Consider the following 19,755-nt stretch of genomic DNA (forward strand, 5'->3'; position numbering starts at 1 on the left):
ACACCCATGACAGTGTTGTCAATTTCCAAGCAAATGCAACCTACAAGTTTGCTGATGACACCACTGTAGTAGAATGGATATTAAACAGCGATGAGTCAGAATACAGGAAGGAGAGAGAGGACTTGGTAACATGGTGCAATGATAACAATCTCTCTTTCAATGTTGGCAAAACTAAAGAACTGATCATTGACTTCAGAAAGAAAGGAGGTGGACATGCTCCCATCTACATGAATGGAGTGGAGGTTACTAGGCGGCATGGTGGCACAGTGGTTAGCACTGCTGCCTCACAGCGCCGGAGATCCAGTTCAATTCCCGCCTCAGGCGACTGACTGTGTGGAGTTTGCACGTTCTCCCCGTGTCTGCGTGGGTTTCCTCCGGGTGCTCCGGTTTCCTCCCACAGTCCAAAGATGTGCAGGTCAGGTGAATTGGCCATGCTAAATTGCCCGCAATGTTAGGTAAGGGGTAAATGTAGGGATATGGGTGGATTTCGCTTCGGCGGGTCGGTGTGGACTTGTTGGGCTGAAGGGCCTGTTTCCACACTGTAATGTAATCTAATCTAAAAAAAAGGTTAAAAGTGTCAAATTCCTAGGATTGATGATAACTGATAACCTGTCCTGGACTTCCCACTTAGATGAATGGTCAAGAAGTCACAACATTGCCTCCTCTTCCTCAGGTGGCTCAGGAAATTTGGCATGTCCACAGCGGCCCTTATCAACATTTACCGATTCACCATAGAAAGCATACTGTTTGGTTGCATAATGGCCTGGTATGGCAACTGCTCTCCCCAGGACTGTAAGAAAGTACAGAAGGTTGTGTGCATAGCCCAGACCATCATAGAAGCCAACCTCCCATCCATGGACTCCATTTACACGCATCGTTGCTGCGGAAAGGCTGCCAACATCATCAAAGACCCATCCCACCCGGTGATGACCTCCTACAGTCTCGTCCGTCAGGCAGAAGACACAGAAGCCAGAACACACGTACCTGCATGTTTAGGCACAGCTTCTTCCCTGCTGTTATTAGACTGATGAATGGACTCTCTAACTTCAAATAATGCTGATTTTGTTAATATGATCTTGTCTAGCGGATTGTGTAACCTGTATGCCTTACTCTGTCCAAGTTTTTTTTCACTCTATGGTCTGTATGACCTTGCTTACTATGATCTGCCTGTACGTCCTGTAAATAAAGCTTTTCACTGTACTTAGGTACATGTGACAATAAATCAAATCAATCAATCAAATCCATGCCAAGGCATTTTCAGGGCCTAGACTGAAAGAGCGAGACTAGAAGTGGTTCCTTCTGCTCTTATTTGTTATGGCATAGGTGATACAATTGGAGAGCAATTTTTCCAAATGGGCACAATATACTTGGCCACCATATTGAGTGCCGTACCATAATCTGAAACTTAGTGATACCGAGATGTCCTTGAAACCTCTGGAAGATACGAAGGCGAGTGACTTGTGGTACAACCAGTCTCTCACCATTGATGAGTTCAGCAATGATTCTCAAAATACTGTCTGATTGGGATTATTGAGAACATCAATCAAGACAGAGTGCAGACCTGCACTCATTTCTCATCTCATATCTGTACTTGACTGATTTTTTTGTAGCTTCTCTGCTTTTGCAGGTAAGTATTCAATGGTTTGAGATATAAAAGCTTCAGCTTCTCCAAATTAGTGTCTGCTTTTTGTGACTGATCATTAGGTATTCTTGGTAATGCGTCAATAGTAGTTTGTTGCTTCCTTTAACATCAAAAGGGATTCTTTATCTATGCTTTGTTTAGTTGATGCATGGTGCATTATAGACTGGTTTTCTGATGCTGTTTTTATAATTCTGAAACCGTGTTTGTACTCCCCAGAATTTTGAGCTGGTGTATCCACTGCCACAACAGTTTACCTCTTAGCTAATAGTGCTGGATTTTCCAAGAAATGGCAATCTCACTCAGATTGTCATCCGGCACTTCTTTTGAACAAAAGGAGGAAGGACTGCATTATTTAGGATATTCTAATCAAGGCTTCTTCAGAAATACAGAGCCTTACTTCCATCTTGATGTTCTTTCGTAGCATAAACTGTTGGGGGAAGACAGATAATACCCCCTTTTGACAGCAGTTAGGTGGCATATTTTGAAATTCAAAGGTCTAGTTAGGCACCTACACAATTCAATTGTTAGGATGGACATTCTGCAGGATACCCATCATAAACAACTGCACCATACTCCATCTATGCTGGAGTATTGAAAGGCTGACCATCAGAACATTTGGGCCATAGAGAGCCCAAGATCTCAGAAGAAATTAACTTTCATTTTATTTCCTTAAATGATTTTCACAAAAGATGATTCCAATGCCATGCTTGATCCTGCGTAAGGAATTTCCTTACAAGTTTGTTCATCTGTGCCAGAAGTCGAAAATTTGCCATTTGTTCACCATTCCCATGAGTTTCTGTAATTCTATAATATTCCTAGAACGTGGAAAATTTTCTTTAACTTTTGTTTTCTGTGGGTCAACTGTGATGCCTATTACTTGCAAAATGTGCCCTACAAACCTTTATTGTAAGTTTTGAGCATATTCACATGCCATTTAGTGTTAATCCTACATTCTGTAAGATTATGAGCACTTCTCTTGCTCTCTGGCTATGTTTCTGTTGAACCATGGATCAAGATATTGTCCATATGAAAAATGATGCATTCATTGACAGTGTCCTCTGTGCAGACATGATTCCAATGGGTAGGTGGGTATAGAAGCAACATCTAAATGGCTGTTAAAAAAAGGGAAGACTCTTCCTTTTAATCACTCATGGGATGTGGGTGCTAAATTTTATTGCCTGTCCCTAGTTGCCCTTGAGAAGGTGGTGGTGGGGAGCTGCCTTCTTGAACTGCTGCAATCCATGTGCTGTAGGTAGACCCATAATGCCATGAGGCAAGGATTTCCAGGATTTGAAATAAACAGCACTGAAAGAACAGTGATATATTTCCAATTTAGGATGATGAGTGGCTTGGAGAGGACCTTCTGCTGTCATTGCCCTTTTAAATTGAGGTGGTCATGAATTCAGAGGTGCTGTCTGAGAATCTTTGGTGAATTACTACAATGCACCTTGTAGTCGGTAAACATTGTTGTAACTGAGCACTGGAGATGAAGGGAGTGGATGTTTGTGGATGTGGTGCCTATCAAATATGTCGCTTTGTCCTGGATGTTGTCAAGCTTCCTGAGAGTTTTTGGAACTGCACCCATCCTGGCAAGTGGTGAGTATTCCATCACACCCCTGAAGTATCACGTGGATGTTGGACAGGATTTTTCAAATTCAGGGAATGAGTTACTCGCTGGAACAATCCTAGCCTTTGACCTGTTCTTGTAACAACTGTATTTATGCAGCTAGACTAGTTCAGTTTCTGGTCAGTTGTAATCCCCAGGATTTTGGTGGGGGTTTCGATGATGGTAATCTCCTTGAATGTCAAGGGGCAGTGGTTAGATTGTGTCTCTCATTGGAGAAAATCATTGCCTGGCGTTTGTGTGGCATGCATGTTTCTAGCCACATTTTAGCCCGAGCCCAAATGTTGTTCAGGTCTTGCTGCATTTGGATATGGACTGCTTCAGTATCAAAGGAGCCTGCGAATGGTGCTGATCACTGTGCAATCATGAGTGAATATTCCCACCTCTGACCTTATGATGGAGGGAAGGTCATTGTTGGAGTAGCTGGAGATGGTTGGGTTGAGAACACTATCCTGAGGAACTTATGCAATGATGTCCTGGTACTTCTTGTTTTGTGATCGTGTCAATCTGTGAAAGTTTCATCCATTGTTGCCATTGTATGTGCTTCACACTCTACAGCCTGTTCAGTTAACTAAAGCTGACACAAATTCTGATGGAACCAAATAGATTTGGAACACGCACTATATCAGAGCACTACATCATGGGTTTGTTAATTAGCAAAATAATCCATTATTGAAGCACTGCCTCCCCCCATTTGCTTTTCACTTTTATCAGAAGTGGGCATTTGACATTTTTGCATGTAAAGCCTGATGTGGGTGGCAGTTTCCAAGCTTTCGAAAAGTTTAAACAATGCGATTCTGAATTTTTTTTGTTGGTATATTCCTTCAATTTTGTGACTTTATAATTTCATTTAAGACCCATCTTGACATTTCTGCTTAATAATGAACATTCTTGATTATAGATACAGTGTATTTTTCAAAATATTTTTATTACAGTTTTATGCTTATGCTTATAATGTTGGGATTCATTGTTAAGAATAACAAATCAGTCTTGGAAGGTTGCACATAATTTTGCAGTGCTTCTCAGTTGTCAGGTCGATGTGAACTGACAGCTGAAATGTTGACCAGCATAATAATCATCAAGAAAGACGGTCTTAACACTTTATATAAAAGACTTCAGTACTCTTAATCTCTCTCTCTCTTTAGGTGTATGGTTGCACTAATGTAGTTGTGCATTTTTCAATTTTATTGCTGAAGATTGAGAGGCTTACCTTCTAATTGGGTCAACACAGGATATTATTTCCGTCAAAACGTATGGTGCTGGAAAAGCACAGCAGGTCAGGCAGCATCTGAGGAACAGGAGAGTCGACGTTTCAGGCATAAGCCCTTCATCAGGAATGTGTGGGGAGGAGTCCCAAGTGGGCTGAGAGACCCAAGTGGGCTGAGAGATAAATGGGAGGGAGCGAGGGAGGCTGGAGCGAATTTGCTTGGTGCTTCTTTTTTTCCAGAATGCTTCTAAGGTTGCATTTAAATTAGATTTATTTTTATGACCTGGAGTTGGGAGTTTTTATTTTGAGATTCTTGTATCTTAACATAAACTTGAAGTTGAAAATTGCTGAGACTAACAGTGGAGGGTGTATAGCAAATTCTATAGCATAAATTTGGATCAAGTTAACTTAAATCAGTTTATGTTAAAACCGAGATTCAATTTTTTGAGGTTTGGTATCATTCAGTTATATGGATTTGAGGACAGTGTACTCATGGGAGTCTATAGATTAAAGAATATTTTACGAATGACTCAATGAAAAACAGGTTAGAGTTTTGAATGGATTACCCACTATCCACTATACAGTATAGGAATCTATTTAGGCTTTTATAGAGTGGGAGGGCTCCAAATGTTTCCTTAGCTAATTTTATTTCTATTCTCAACAGGTAATTTTGGTGTCTGCCAACAAGCTGACCCGCTATATAGAACCGTGTCAATTAACAGAAGAATTTGGAGGTTCACTTTTGTATGATCACATAGACTGGCTGAATAAACGATTGGTTAGTATTGTAAAGCTACAGGTATTCTAAAATTACAAAATGTACACAGTACAAGTATGTTAAGATAAATAATGACTGTTCTTTTGAAATGATTACTTAAGAGACTGTAATGTATCTCATAAATTTTCCGAAAATGAGAAACAAAATCTGCAATGTGCCTGCTTCTTTAACCATCACCTATTGGTGGTTGAACATCATTTTTCAGATGACTTCTTTGACAATAGCAAATTTAATTGTGAACTGTCACAAAACACGGTGGGCAATTCAATTTACCACTTTAAAATCAGCCCTTGAAAATGTAATGGCGAGTCAGTTTTTAAATTGCTGCCACCTGTCTGTTGAAGGCTGTTAGGGAGGGAGTCCTATGATTTTGAACAAGTGCTGATGAAGGAATGTATTCCCAGGTTAATTCAAATTTCTGCTTATGTATAAAAGGTGTGATGGTCCATATGCTTTTGTTGTGATGATGACTTCTTTAACGAATAGATTTCTCTGGGAGATGATTTCTTGTGAAAGGTAACTTGATTCTATTAATTGATTATGTAATCAATCGCATAAGAGACCAGCAATAGTTTCTTTTTGAGAACTGTTAAGCTAAGGTAATAACACTGGAGAGGAGATTCTTGTACGGGTGTTTATGATCTTCAAGAACTTTAGAACTATGAGAGTTCTGACCCAAACTATCTATGCTTAAGACACGAGTGACACTTGTATTGAACTGCAAGTATGCAATGTTAGGACAGTTGGGGCAGTAATATAAACCCTTATGTAAGTCTTTGAACAGTATTTGGATCAAGTTTTTAATCTTCCAATGTGTGATAATTATCTGACTTACATCTCCAAAATTGAAGTCAAGTGAGTGTCGAAGGAAATTTCAGATAAGAGGTTTAATTTAGAGTTTAAGAATCTGATCTTGCTCCTGAGACAAAATGTTTCCTGGTTCCACAAACCTGACTTGGGCAAAACTGACTTGTAAAGTCATATTTTCAACCCCAGATGCTGAGGTTCCCTGGGCGTTGGGCCAGGTGACCCTGAAGCAAGTTGTTGTTTGGATTCAAGGCAAATCTCCATAAACTGGCACTTGTGCTCAGGTGGCTAACAGCAGAAATGGTTAAGAGCTACAATCAAGCAGACTGAGAATGGTGGTCAAACTAGTTTAAACTCTGACCTCGGTTAAAACTATAAACAGTACACATTGTGACCTATCTGTAAATTGTGACTTGCAGTTTTCTGTGTTGACCAAATAAGGCAGGTGCCATGTGGTCTGCTAGATAAACTGGCGCCATACAACCTTATATGGCGCATAGAATGTGTCTGTTTAACATCTGGGAGCTTTTTAAACTAGTAAAGCTCCATTGGATGGGATCAAACAATGTGATCAGGGTTTGATCAATTCATTGGCTAAAGTGCCAGACAAGTTTCTAGAAGGATTGCATTTTGTGGAAAAGTTAGCAAAGGATTTATCGGGAGTAGTCTTTGACGCCAAAAGTTGAGAAATATGCAACCTGAAATTATCTTCAGAGAAGACAAAGAACCATGAGACAAGGTGGATGCTGAGAGCAAAATTGGGCACTTCCGTTGAATTAGGGTATTATTTGAATCGAGCCGAACTTATAGAGTTAAAGTAGGAGTTAGGGTTAAATGTGGGTTAAGTTAAAGTGTAAGGTAACGTGAAGTTAAATGAAGTCAGTTCATGTTGCAGTTAAGTTAGATGATGGAAGAAGTAAATGTTAAAACGAATATATGTTTTATATTGAATGAAAGGTTTGTTTAAGTCTGAGTTGATTTCCTGCTTTTTGCCTCTCACACGAGGGAAGAACGCCTAGATAAAAGGTTTGAGTATTCCTTTCGGGCTGACAACACACTCTACTGTCATTTAATGAGGAAAAAAAGCAAAAGTACACTTACATTCCTTGTGCTCCCTGGCCACACATACCCACAAGCACACTCCTCATTCCCTCATGCACGCAATCTTATATCCCTATGCTGCTCACCCATTGCCCCTGGCTTCTTAAACTCTTTATACCACCTTATAGCATTCTGCCCATCCCTTATGACACCTGTGCAGCTATGTACCCCTGTGTCTATGGCCCTCGACTTTATGATGACATGCTAATCTGTACCCTGTTTCTCACCCCTTTGTAATACCTATACCAACAGTGCCCATTTACGCCACTTGTACCCCCAGCCAGCATTTCAGGATAGGTATATACCGCAGGGCACAAGGTATCGCTGGGGGAAAGGCAATTATGATGCGAATAGGCAAGATTTAGGATGCATAGGATTGGGATGGAAACTGCAGGGGATGGGCATAATTGAAATGTGGAGCTTATTCAAGGAACAGCTACTGCGTGTCCCTGATAAGTATGTACCTGTCAGGCAGGGAGGAAGTTGTCGAGCAAGGGAGTCATGGTTCACTAGAGAAGTTGAATCGCTTGTCAAGAGGAAAAAGAATGCTTAATGTTAGGCTGAGACGTGAAGGCTCAGTTAGGGCGCTTGAGAGTTACAAGTTAGCCAGGAAAGACCTAAAGCGAGAGCTAAGAAGAGCCAGGAGGCGACATGAGAAGTCATTGGTGGATAGGATCAAGGAAAACCCTTAGGTTTTCTGTAGGTATTTTAGGAATAAAAGAATGACTAGAGTAAGAATAGGGCCAATCAAGGATAGTAGTGGATAGTTGTGCATGGAGTCAGAGGAGATAGGGGAAGCACTTAATGAATATTTTTTGTTAGAATTCACACTAGAAAAAGACAATGTTGTCGAGGAGAATGCTGAGACAGGCTACTAGACTAGATGGGATTGAGGTTCACAAGGAGGAGGTGTTAGCAGTTCTGCAATTGTGAAAATAGATAAGTCCCCTGGATCGGATGGGATTTATCTGGGAAGCCAGGGAGGAGATTGCAGAACCTGTGGCTTTGATCTTTAGGTCGTCATTGTCTTCAGGAATAGTGCCAGAAGACTGGAGGATAGCAAACATTGTTCCCTTATTCAGGAAGGGAAGTAATGACAACTGTGGTAATTATAGACCTGTGAGCCTTACTTCAGTTGTTGGTAAAGTGTTGGAAAAGGTTATAAGAGATAGGACTTATAATCATCTAGAAAGGAATAAGTTGATGAGGGATAGTCAACGTGGTTTTGTGAAGGATAGGTCGTGCCTCACAAACCTTATTGAGATCTTTGAGAAGGTGACTAAACAGGTGGATGAGGGTAAAGCAATTGTTGTGGTGTATATGGATTTCATTAAGGCATTTGATAAGGTTCCCTACGGTAGGCTATTGCGCAAAATATGGAGGCATGGGATTATAGAGTCATAGAGATGTACAGCATGGAAACAGACCCTTCGGTCCAACCCATCCATGCCAACCAGATATCCCAATCCAATCTAGTCCCTCCTGCCAGCACCCGGCCCGTATCCCTCCAAACCCTTCCTACTCCTATACCCATCCAGATGCCTTTTAAATGTTGCAATTGTACCAGCTTCCACCACATCCTCTGGCAGCTCATTCCAGCACGTACCACCCTCTGCGTGAAAAGGTTGCCCCTTAGGTCTCTTTTATATCTTTCCCCTCTCACCCTAAACCTATGCCCTCTGGTTCTGGACTCCCCGACCCCAGGAAAAGATTTTGCCTATTTATCCTATCCATGCCCCTCGTAACTTTGTAATCCTCTATAAGGTCCAGGGAAAACAGCCCCAGCCTGTCAGGCTCTCCCTATGGCTCAAATGCTCCAACCCTGGCAACATCCTTGTGAATCTTTTCTGAACCCTTTCAAGTTTCACAACATCTTTCCGATAGGAAGGAGACCAGAACTGCACGCAATATTCCAACAGTGGCCTAACCAATGTCCTGTACAGCCACAACATGACCTCCCGACTCCTGTACTCAGTATTCTGACCAATAAAGGAAAGCATACCAAACGCCGCCTTCACTATCCTATCTAACTGTGACTCCACTTTCAAGGAGCTATGAACCTGCACTCCAAGGTCTCTTTGTTCAGCAACATTCCCTAGGACCTTCCCATTAAGTGAATAAGTCCTGCTAAGATTTGCTTTCCCAAAATGTAGCACCTTGCATTTATCTGAATTAAACTCCATCTGCTATTTCTCAGCCCATTGGCCCATCTGGTCCAGATCCTGTTGTAATCTGAGGTAACCCTTGGCTAGCTGAAAGAAGACAGAGGGTGTTGGTTGATTGGAAATGTTCATCCTGGAGTTCAGTTACTAGTGTTATATCACAAGGATCTGTTTTAGGTCCACTGCTGTTTGTCATTTTTATAAGTGACCTTGACGAAGGTGTAGAAGTGTGACACTAAGGTCAGTAGAGTTGTGCATAGTGCAGAAGGCTGTTGTAGGTTACAGGGGAACATAGATAAGATGCAGAGCTGCGCTGAGAGGTGGCAAATGGAGTTTAATGAGGAAAAGTGTGAGATGATTCACTTTGGAAGGAGAAACAGGAATATGGAGTACTCGGCTAATGGTAAGATTCTTGGTAGTGTAGATGTACAGAGAGATCTCTGTGTCCATGTACATAGATCCATAAAAGTTGACACCCTAGTTGATAGGGTTGTTAAGAAGGCATATAGTGTGTTAGCTTTTATTGGTAGAGGAATTGAGTTTCGGAGTCATGAGGTCATGCTGCAGCTGTACAAAACTCTGATGCGACCGCACTTGGGGTATTGTGTACAGTTCTGGTCACCACATTATAGGAAGAATATGGAAGCTTTGGAAAGGGTTCAGAGGAGATTTAATAGGATGTTGCCTGATATGGAGGGAAAGTCTTGTGAGGAAAGGCTGAAGGACTTGAGGCTGTTTTTGTTAGAAGAAGGTTGAGAGGTGACTTAACTGAGATATAAGATAATTCGAGGGTTAGATAGGGTGGACAGTGAGAGCCTTTTTTCTCGGATGGTGATAGCTAGCACAAGGGGACATAGCTTTAAATTGAGGGGTGATAGATATAGGACAGATGTCAGAGGTAGTTGCTTTACACAGAGAGAATTAGGGGCATAGAATGCATTGTCTGCAGCAGTAGTGGACTCACCAACATTAACGTCATTTAAATGGTCATTCGATAAACATTTGGATGAAAATGGAATAATGTAGGTTAGATGAGCTTCAGATTGGTTTCACAGGTCGGCGCAATATTGTGGGCCGAAGGGCCTATACTGCACTGTAATGTTCTATGTTCTTTATCTTCCTGCTTCCATGCTAACTGTAGTTAAACGTCAGGAGCCATGTTGACATTGAATAAATATTTATGTGCATCGCTGATATAGCTGTTTTCTGGAACTGGAAAATTTAGGGAAAATAAACTATTCAATATTGAAAATCTTTCAATTAATTCTTAATACAGTAAAAGTTTATTAAATTCCTCAATGGGATGTGGGCATTGATAACTAGTCAGCATTTATTGACCATTTCCAGTTGCTCTTGAGAAGATTGGGGGGGGGGGGGGTGGTACCTGTCTTCTCGAACCAATGCCATTCATTTGCTGTAGGCACTCCAACAATGCTGTTAAGGAGGCAGTTATAGAATTTTTGACCCAGTGACACTGAAGAATGGCTATATATTTCAGAGTCAGGACAGTGGGGTGCTGGAGGGGAAACTTGCAGTTGGTTGTGCTCCCATCGATCTGCTGCCTTTATGTTTTCTAGATGGTAGTGGTTGTGGGTTCAGAAGTTGCTGTCTATGTAGCCTAGGTGCAATTCTGCAGTGCATTTGTACATGATACGCAATGCTGTTAATTAGTGTTGGTGTTGGAGAGTTTGGATATTTGTGAGTGTAGTGCCACTTAGTTATGAATGTTGTCAACCTACTTGAATGGTGCTGGAACTTTATTTATAAGAGCAAATGGAGAGTATTCCATTAATATCTGACTTGTGCCTTGTAGCTGGCAAACCAGCATTAAGAAGGTAGAAATTGAGTTCTCACTGCAGAATTCCTGGCATCTTGTATACACTTGTATATGGCTGGTCCAGCTTAGTTTCTGGTCAATAGTAACCAATGTTCTCTGTAACTGTACTTGCTGCTGTGCTGACATGCAAGTCCACATGCATCAGTAGCTCCTGGAAGCAGGAACAATGCCACGTGGCCACACAGCTTGAAGGGAGTATTGATGGTAACCCCATGGTAATGGAGGATTCATTGATAGCAATGCCATTGAATGTTGAGATATGATTGTTAGGTCATATTTCTTCTTGGGATTGGTCATTGCCTGAGTTTTGTGTGATTATTAGTTGCCACTTGTCAGCCCAAAACTGGATTTTGTTCAGGTGTCGCTGCATTTAGACATGAACTGCTTCAGAATCTGAGTCGTTGCAAAAGGTGATGAATTGTGCAATCATCAGCAAGTATCTTATTTTATAAAGGAAGGGCAATGATGAAGCAGCAAAAGATCATTGGACCTCAGACACTAATCTCTGGACAGCGTTCAGAGTAATTCTGGAAATGAGATGATTGACCTCAAACAGCCATAACCATCTTCCTTTGTGCAAGTAATACTCCAACCAGCAGAGAGATTTCTCATGATCCGTTCTGACTCTAGTTTTGGAAGCTGAACAGAGTGTCACTGCCATTGACATCAAGGTAATATTTGACCAAATGTGGCATCAAGAGACCTCAGAAATCTAGATTCACTGGGAATCGGTGAGGGGTTGGGGAAGATCAAAACTGGTTGGAGTCGCATCTAGCATGAAGGTAGATGGTTGTTGTTGGTAAGGTTAGTCATCTCAACCCAAGGACATCACTTCAGTAGTTCTTCAGGGTAGTGTTCTAGATCCAAGCATTCTTAGGTTCTTCATCAGTGACATTCCCTCCAACATAAGGCCAGAAGTGGATGTGTTCACTGATGATTGCACAATATTCAGAATCATTCATGACATTTCAGAAATCAAAGCAGTCCATATCCATATTAAATAAGACCTGGACAACATCCAGGCTTGGGATGAAAGTGGGAAGCAACATTTGCACCACGCAAGTAGCAAACAATGATCACCTCCAATGAGATATTTTAACCATACCCCTCCGATGCATTTATCATCACCAAATCCTACACTATCAACATCCTGGACATTAACATTGACCAGAAACTGAACTGATCCAGTCATACAAATACTGTAGCTCAAAAGCAGGTCAAAAGCTGGGAATTCTGCAGCAAGTACTCAGCTCCTGTCTCCCCATTTCCTGTCCATCATTTACAAGGCACAAGTTAGGCATGTGATTGAATGCCTCCCACTTGGTTCGGTACGTGCATCTCCAACAACAACAGAGTAAGGTCAACACCATACCAGGTAAAGCAGCTCACTTGACTGGTACCCTGTCCACCACCTTCAACATTCACACCCTTCACCAAGCACACACTGGTATCAGCATGTACCATCTACAAGAGGCACTGCATTAGCTCATCAAGCCTTCTTGGACCACAACTTTCAAACCTGTGACCTTTACCACCTAGAAGAACAAAGGCAGCAGATGTATAGGAGCTTAGCCACCTACAAGTGGGCAAACAATACTGACTTGCAACTATACAGCCATTCTTTCACTGTTGCTGAGTGAAATTTCTGCAATTCCCTTTCTCAAACAGTGCTATGGTTGCCCCTACACCCCAAGGACTGCAACAGATCAAGAAGGTCACCAACATCTTCCAGTGCAATTGGAGATAAATAAATGATGGCCTTGCCTGCAATTCCCACATCCCATGAAGGAATAAAAATAAATTCTGGGGTCAATGGATTTTCACAAGGAGGCACCTTAGTCTTTTGTCACCTCAATGATATCAGTTCTCCCAGTTTCCAAACTTGTGCTTATGTCTTCTTATAATATAAACAAATCCCAACAGCATTAAAGATCAATGATCTGCCCAATATTCATGTCTGAATTTATTTCCTTTGAAAGACTGTTACACAATGCATCATATGTCCAGAGTGAGAGCTTTTATCAAATTCAACTTTGGTTTAAAGAGCAATGTGAATCTTTTCTTACCTTTCAAGATGTGTTTTAGATTGCTTCACTTTTTTCTGCCGAGACTGTTTTATTTTTCTCTTGAAATTCTCCCTTGATAAATTTAATAGCTCAATGAATTGGTTGCATTCATTGTCATTTCTTTGGGGAATTCTGAAAATGTATGTAGTTCCAGCCTTTCTCATTCATGTAACTTCCCAATGCAATCAAAAATGCTGTTATTCTGCAATGGAAGAATTACCAAGGGACCTTGTCTTATTGCAGATTGCTGACTCAACATGCTTATAGTTCGATGTATACATTGCAGAGATTGCCTCATAGCTTGAGGTCTGGCATCTGCCAAGAAAAAAAGTATGTTTGTGCCTTTTGCGTCTTGTGCTACATGTTGTAAATGTTTGCAAAATGTTGATGAACTACCGATCAGCTGTAACGTGAATGTTTCAGGTGTTTCACTTTGTTGATTAAATCAAATTTAAAGGTATAATAAACCAATAAGTGTTATTTATTAACTTAAATTTCCATTGTGTCTCTGCCACAGCTATCCAGTCTTGGTTGTCAATTTTTATTTGAACAAACAATTCATCTGATTGTTGTGAATTGTGCAGGCATTCAAATACAGAGCCCTTAATTCAGTTTTTTAAAATGAGGTTTCATTAATTTTCACCCTATCTCATGGCTGACTATTAAGCTTGCAATCACTGTCCCTTCCTCCCATTCTCTGATAACCATGACCTTCGTTGCTAAATTAATTAATTGCTTTGTCATTTCCCTTTAGTTTATTCAATTTTCCTCCACATAATCCCTCCCTCCTCTATTGAGTTTAAAGCCCTCTCTACTTCTCTAGTTAATAGTACTCAAGAACACTGGTCCCAGCTCAGTTCAGGTTCACCGTCCCAACGGTACAGCTTTCACTTTCTCTGGTATTGCTGCATCTGCCTCATGAAGAGAAACCTGTTTCCCCAGATCTGAAGAAGGGTCGCTGGACCCAAAACATTAACTCTTGATTTTTCTCCACAGATGCTGCCAGAGCTACTGAGCTTTTCCAGCAATTTCTGTTTTGTTTCTGATTTCCAGCATCTGTAGTTCTTTCGGTTTTTAACCTACTTCTCCCAGTCCAGTCTTTGAGCAATTTTTAAAAATAATTTTATTTATTTCATGTGACTCAGTTAATAATTCAGAGATTTCAGTCTTTGAGATTCTGTTTTTTAATGTAGTGCCTAGCTCTTCTCACTCCCTGTGCAGAACCTGTTTTTCAGTCTTAGTGATGTTGTCAGTCTGTACGTTGACCACCACAGCTGCATCTTTTTTCCTTTCCACTGCAATGATCAAGGAATGTTTAGTTTTAGTCTGATTTTGGTGACTCAGAAGAATTATTCAGATTTTTGCTTCAATTCTTTGAATGAATGTAAGTAGCATCTTGTTAACCTGATTTTCATTCATAAATCCAAATGATATTCTGCATCCATTTTGTGCAAGCTCGTTTTAGCTTGAATATCTGTTTAAGTGAAATATTTTAAAACTGAATATTTGAGGGTAAAATTGTTTTCATGTTTAATACAGGTCTTTGAAAAATTCACGAAGGAATCAACGTCATTGCTTGATGAACTGGCTCTAATTAATAATGGATCTGAGCGGGGTAATCAGCAGGAGAAAGAAAGGTAGGAATAAAATGTGCATATGATAATTTGTGGTTTCATTTGACAAGAACTTTGACAAGGATAGAGCAGATGAATGCATGGCTGAGGAGCTGGTGTATGGGAGAAGGATTCACATTTTTTGATCATTGGAATCTCTTTTGGGGTAGAAGTGACCTGTACAAGAAGGACAGATTGCACCAAAACTGGAAGGGGACTAATATCCTGGCAGGGAAATTTGCTAGAACTGTTTGGGAGGATTTAAACTAGTAAGGTGGGGGTGGTGGGATCCAGGGAGATAGTGAGGAAAGAGATCAATCTGAGACTGGTACACTTGAGAACAGAAGTGAATCAAACAGTCAGGGCAGGCAGGGACAAGTTAGGACTAATAAATTAAACTGCATTTATTTCAATGCAAGGGGCCTAACAGGGAAGGCAGATGAACTCGGGGCATGGTTAGGAACATGGGACTGGGATATCATAGCAATTACAGAAACATGGCTGAGGGATGTGCAGGACTGGCAGCTTAATGTTCCAGGATACAAATGCTACAGGAAGGATAGAAAGGGAGGCAAGAGAGGAGGGGGAGTGGCACTTTTGATAAGGGATAGCATTACAGCTGTACTTAGGGAGGATATTCCCAGAAATACATCCAGGGATGTTATTTGGGTGGAACTGAGAAATAAGAAAGGGATGATCACCTTATTGGGATTGTATTATAGACCCCCTAATAGTCAGAGGGAAATTGAGAAACAAACTTGTAAGGAGATCGCTGCTATCTGTAAGAATATTAGGGTAGTTATGGTCGGGGATTTTAACTTTCCAAACATCGACTGGGACTGCCGTAATGTTAAAGGTTTAGATGGAGAGGAATTTCTTAAGTGTGTACAAGACAATTTTCTGACTCAGTATGTGGATGTACCTACTGGGGAAGGTGCAAAACTTGACCTTCTCTTGGGAAATAAGGCAGGGCAGGTGAGTGAGGTGTCAGTGGGGGAGCACTTTGGGGCCAGCGACCATAATTCTATTCGTTTTAAAATAGTAATGGAAAAGGATAGACCAAATCTAAAAGTTGAAGTTCTAAATTGGAGAAAGGCCAATTTTGACAGTATCAGGCAAGAACGTTCGAAAGCTGATTGGAGGCAGATGTTCGCAGGGAAAGGGACGGCTGGAAAATGGGAAGCCTTCAGAAATGAGATAACAAGATTCCAGAGAAAGTATATTCCTGTCAGGGTGAAAGGGAAGGCTGGTAGGTATAGGGAATGGTGGATGACTAAAGAAATTGAGGGTTTGGTTAAGAAAAAGAAGGAAGCATATGTCAGGTATAGACAGGATAGATTGAGTGAATCCTTAGAAGAGTATAAAGGAAGTAGGAGTATACTTAAGAGGGAAATCAGGCAAGTATTTACTGTGGAAAAGGATATGGCAGATATAGACTGTAGGGAAATAGATGGTGACATCTTGCAAAATGTCCAGATTACAGAGGAGGAAGTGCTGGATGTCTTGAAACGGTTAAAAGTGGATAAATCCCCAGGACCTGATCAGGTGTACCCGAGAACTCTGTGGGAAGCTAGAGAAGTGATTGCTGGGACTCTTGCTGAGATATTTGTATCATCGATAGTCGCAGGTGAGGTGCTGGAAGACTGGAGGTTGGCAAACGTGGTGCCACTGTTTAAGAAGGGCGGTAAAGTCAAGCCAGGGAACAATAGACCAGTGACCCTGACCTCAGTGGTGGACAAGTTGTGGAGGGAACCCTGAGGGCCAGGATGTACATGTATTTGGAAAGGCAAGGACTGATTAGGGATAGTCAGCATGGCTTTGAGCATGTGAAATCATGTTCTCACAAACTTGATTGAGTTTTTGAAGAAGTAACAAAGAAGATTGATGAGGGCAGAGCAGTAGATGTGATCTATATGGACTTCAGTAAGGCGTTCGACAAGGTTTCTTCCCCATGGGAGACTGATTAGCAAGGTTAGATCTCATGGAATAAAGGGAGAACAAGCCATTTGGATACAGAACTGGCTCAAAGGTAGAAGACAGAAGGTGGTGGTGGAGGATTGTTTTTCAGACTGGAGGCCTGTGACCAGTGGAGTGCCACAAGGATCGGTGCTGGGTCCTCTACTTTTTGTCATTTACATAAATGATTTGGATGCGAGCATAAGAGGTACAGTCAGTAAGTTTGCAGGTGACACCAAAATTGGAGGTGTAGTGGACAGCGAAGAGGGTTACCTCAGATTACAACGGGATCTTGACCAGATGAGCCAATGGGCTGAGAAGTGGCAGTTGGAGTTTAATTCAGATAAATGCGAGGTGCTACATTTTGGGAAAGCAAATCTTAGCATGACTTATACACTTAATGGTAAGGTCCGAGGGAGTGTTGCTGAACAAAGAGATCTTGGAGTGCAGGTTCATAGCTCTTTGAAAGTGGAGTCACAGGTGGATAGGATAGTGAAGAAGGTGTTTGGTATGCTTTCCATTATTGGTCAGAGTATTGAGTACAGGAGTTGGGAGGTCATGTTGCGGCTGTAAAGGACATTGGTTAGCCACTGTTGGAATATTGCGTGCAGTTCTGGACTCCTTCCTATCGGAAAGATGTTGTGAAACTTGAAAGAGTTCAGAAATGAATTTACAAGGATATTGCCAGGGTTGGAAGGTCTGAGCAATAGGGAGAGGCTGAACAGGCTGAGGCTGTTTTCCCTGGAGCGTCGGAGGCTGAGGGGTGACCTTATAGAGGTTTACAAAATCATGAGGGGCATGGATAGGATAAATAGACAAAGTCTTTTCCCTGGGATCGGGGAGTCCAGAACTCGAGGGCATAGATTTAGGTTGAGAGGGGAAAGATATAAAAGAGACCTAAGGGGCAACTTTTTCACGCAGAGGGTGGTACATGTATGGAATGAGCTGCCAGAGTATGTGGTGGAGACTGGTACAATTGCAACTTTTAAGAGGCATTTGGATGGGTATATGAATAGGAAGGGTTTGGAGGGATATGGGCCGGGTGCTGGCAGGTTGGACTAGATTGGGTTGGGATATCTGGTCGGCATGGACGAGTTGGACCGAAGGGTCTGTTTCCATGCTGTACATCTCTATGACTCTATAACTATGATTTTATATTCTTCAGAACAGTCATACTGACTCAAAATGTTAACTCTCTTTCTCTTTTCACACATACTGCCGGACCTGCTGAGTTTCTGCAGCATTCTCTGTGTCTGTTTCTGTTTTCCCACATCCACAGTTATTTTGCTTTTATCCCAGGCTTGACTCCCTGTTAAAGAAAACTATAGCTTCCTTTTGCACCTTCCTGTGCATTCACCGAAGAAGGCACCAACATACTCAGTGCTAGCTCATTATCAGTAGCAACTGCAATTACTCCATCCCATTTTCTCATTGACTTTATTCCCATTTCATCGGCTTGTCTATCTTTGTCCTATTTAACTTAGCCACTGCTGACTCTGTGGACTCTGCCATTAAATTAACTCTCACCACCTCTCTACACATCTATCTTTCAGAATGTATATTCACTTTTGAATAATACCTTTGCCATCCATGAAATTTATAGTGGATTGTTCTGTCAGATCATGGTCTTAACAGAAACCTTGCAGAGATGATGATACCTACTCTCTTGATTTAGCCTCCCTGCCTAGTTATATTTTCCACCATTCACCCCATCCAGAACAATGGCAGTGTGGCACATGCCATAAGCTCACAATTTGACTTGACCCCCTATTTCTCTGACACCTTTTCCTCCTTTGAGCATCTCATCATATTCTAATCTGCTCATCTTTGTTCAGAATCATTGTTTCCTGCAACTGCCTCACAAGTACAAAAAAACTCCAACAGAGATTTATTCATTACTTTCCTCCTTGAGCTTCTGCTCCAAATCACTTGTCATCCTCAGTGATTTTATTCTTCATCTCTAATCATTACATTCTCTCCTTTGCCCTCTTATTTATCCTAAATTTCTCTCTTCAAACTCCCAGCCATCTTCTTAACCTTGCTATTTATGGGGTCATGATATTCCTGCAATTTCATTCCCAGATAAGGCAATCTCTGACAACTGCTTTGTGTCGCTTATCATTCATATCACTTCTTTCTGCATCTGCCTCTGGAAAGATTTATCCTCCAGTTCACTTACAATTGCACTTGCATATACCAATAACTAGCCTTTGAACCCCATCCCCACCCTCACTTTTGCCACATTTCTGCAGCTACTTAGCTGTGATCTCCACCTAATTTCTAATCACATAGTTTAAAGTCACTTTACCCTTTCTCTCCTTGGCCATTTATCCTTATATGGCCTTCATCATCGTCCAATGAAGCCCAAGGAGGTTTTAACGGAGATGGCCACCTTTCATGAAATCTGCTGTTGAAAATTTTTGGTGAAATTAGAGAATCCATTGAACAATGAGGATCGCCCCTGTGTCGGTCAGTATTACTACTCGATGCTGAAATTTAGGGAATTGGCTATAATCTTATCAGACACAGGACAAATTAGCTCTTGAATCAACTTGTGCACATCTCCGATGAGCTTTGAACAGGAGCTAATATCGGGACAAGAAAATGTACTTGTCATGGGCCCACTAGGTACTTATTCTATTACATGAAGTTTAAAGATCATTTTAATTAAAATTAGATTTCTGTAATACAGTAATGTTTTTATTAATTATTTATTTAGAAAAAATTTAATGAACAAGAATGCATACAAAATTATCTTCTGCATGGAAAATACAGTGACGGCATCTAATCGTTATTGTTGTATCAATGGTGGCCATACCTTCGATTGCTTCAACCCCCATAGTCTAGAGGCTTCTCTACCTCTCAGTCTCACTTTTCATCTTAGAACTTTTCTTCCTGAAATCTTTTGACCAAGCTTTTGATTACGGACCAAATATCATCATGTGTGTCTCAGCTATATACT

General features: G+C 41.2%; 1 protein-coding gene across 3 annotated transcripts in view; it reads left to right on the plus strand.

Annotated features, from left to right (window-relative positions):
- Positions 1-19,755, plus strand: part of sestd1 (SEC14 and spectrin domains 1) — a 130,971-nt gene that overhangs the window by 59,618 nt on the left and 51,598 nt on the right. For all 3 annotated transcript variants that reach the window (XM_043693502.2, XM_043693496.2, XM_043693500.2), the window contains 2 exons: positions 5,138-5,251; positions 14,764-14,861. In XM_043693502.2, coding sequence (XP_043549437.1) covers positions 5,138-5,251; positions 14,764-14,861 — 212 coding nt within the window. The remainder of the gene's footprint in view (positions 1-5,137; positions 5,252-14,763; positions 14,862-19,755) is intronic.

Source organism: Chiloscyllium plagiosum, unplaced genomic scaffold, assembly GCF_037043375.1.
Source record: "Chiloscyllium plagiosum isolate Xiang-an unplaced genomic scaffold, Cpla_swu_hap1 HiC_scaffold_7, whole genome shotgun sequence".
Taxonomy (NCBI): domain Eukaryota; kingdom Metazoa; phylum Chordata; class Chondrichthyes; order Orectolobiformes; family Hemiscylliidae; genus Chiloscyllium; species Chiloscyllium plagiosum.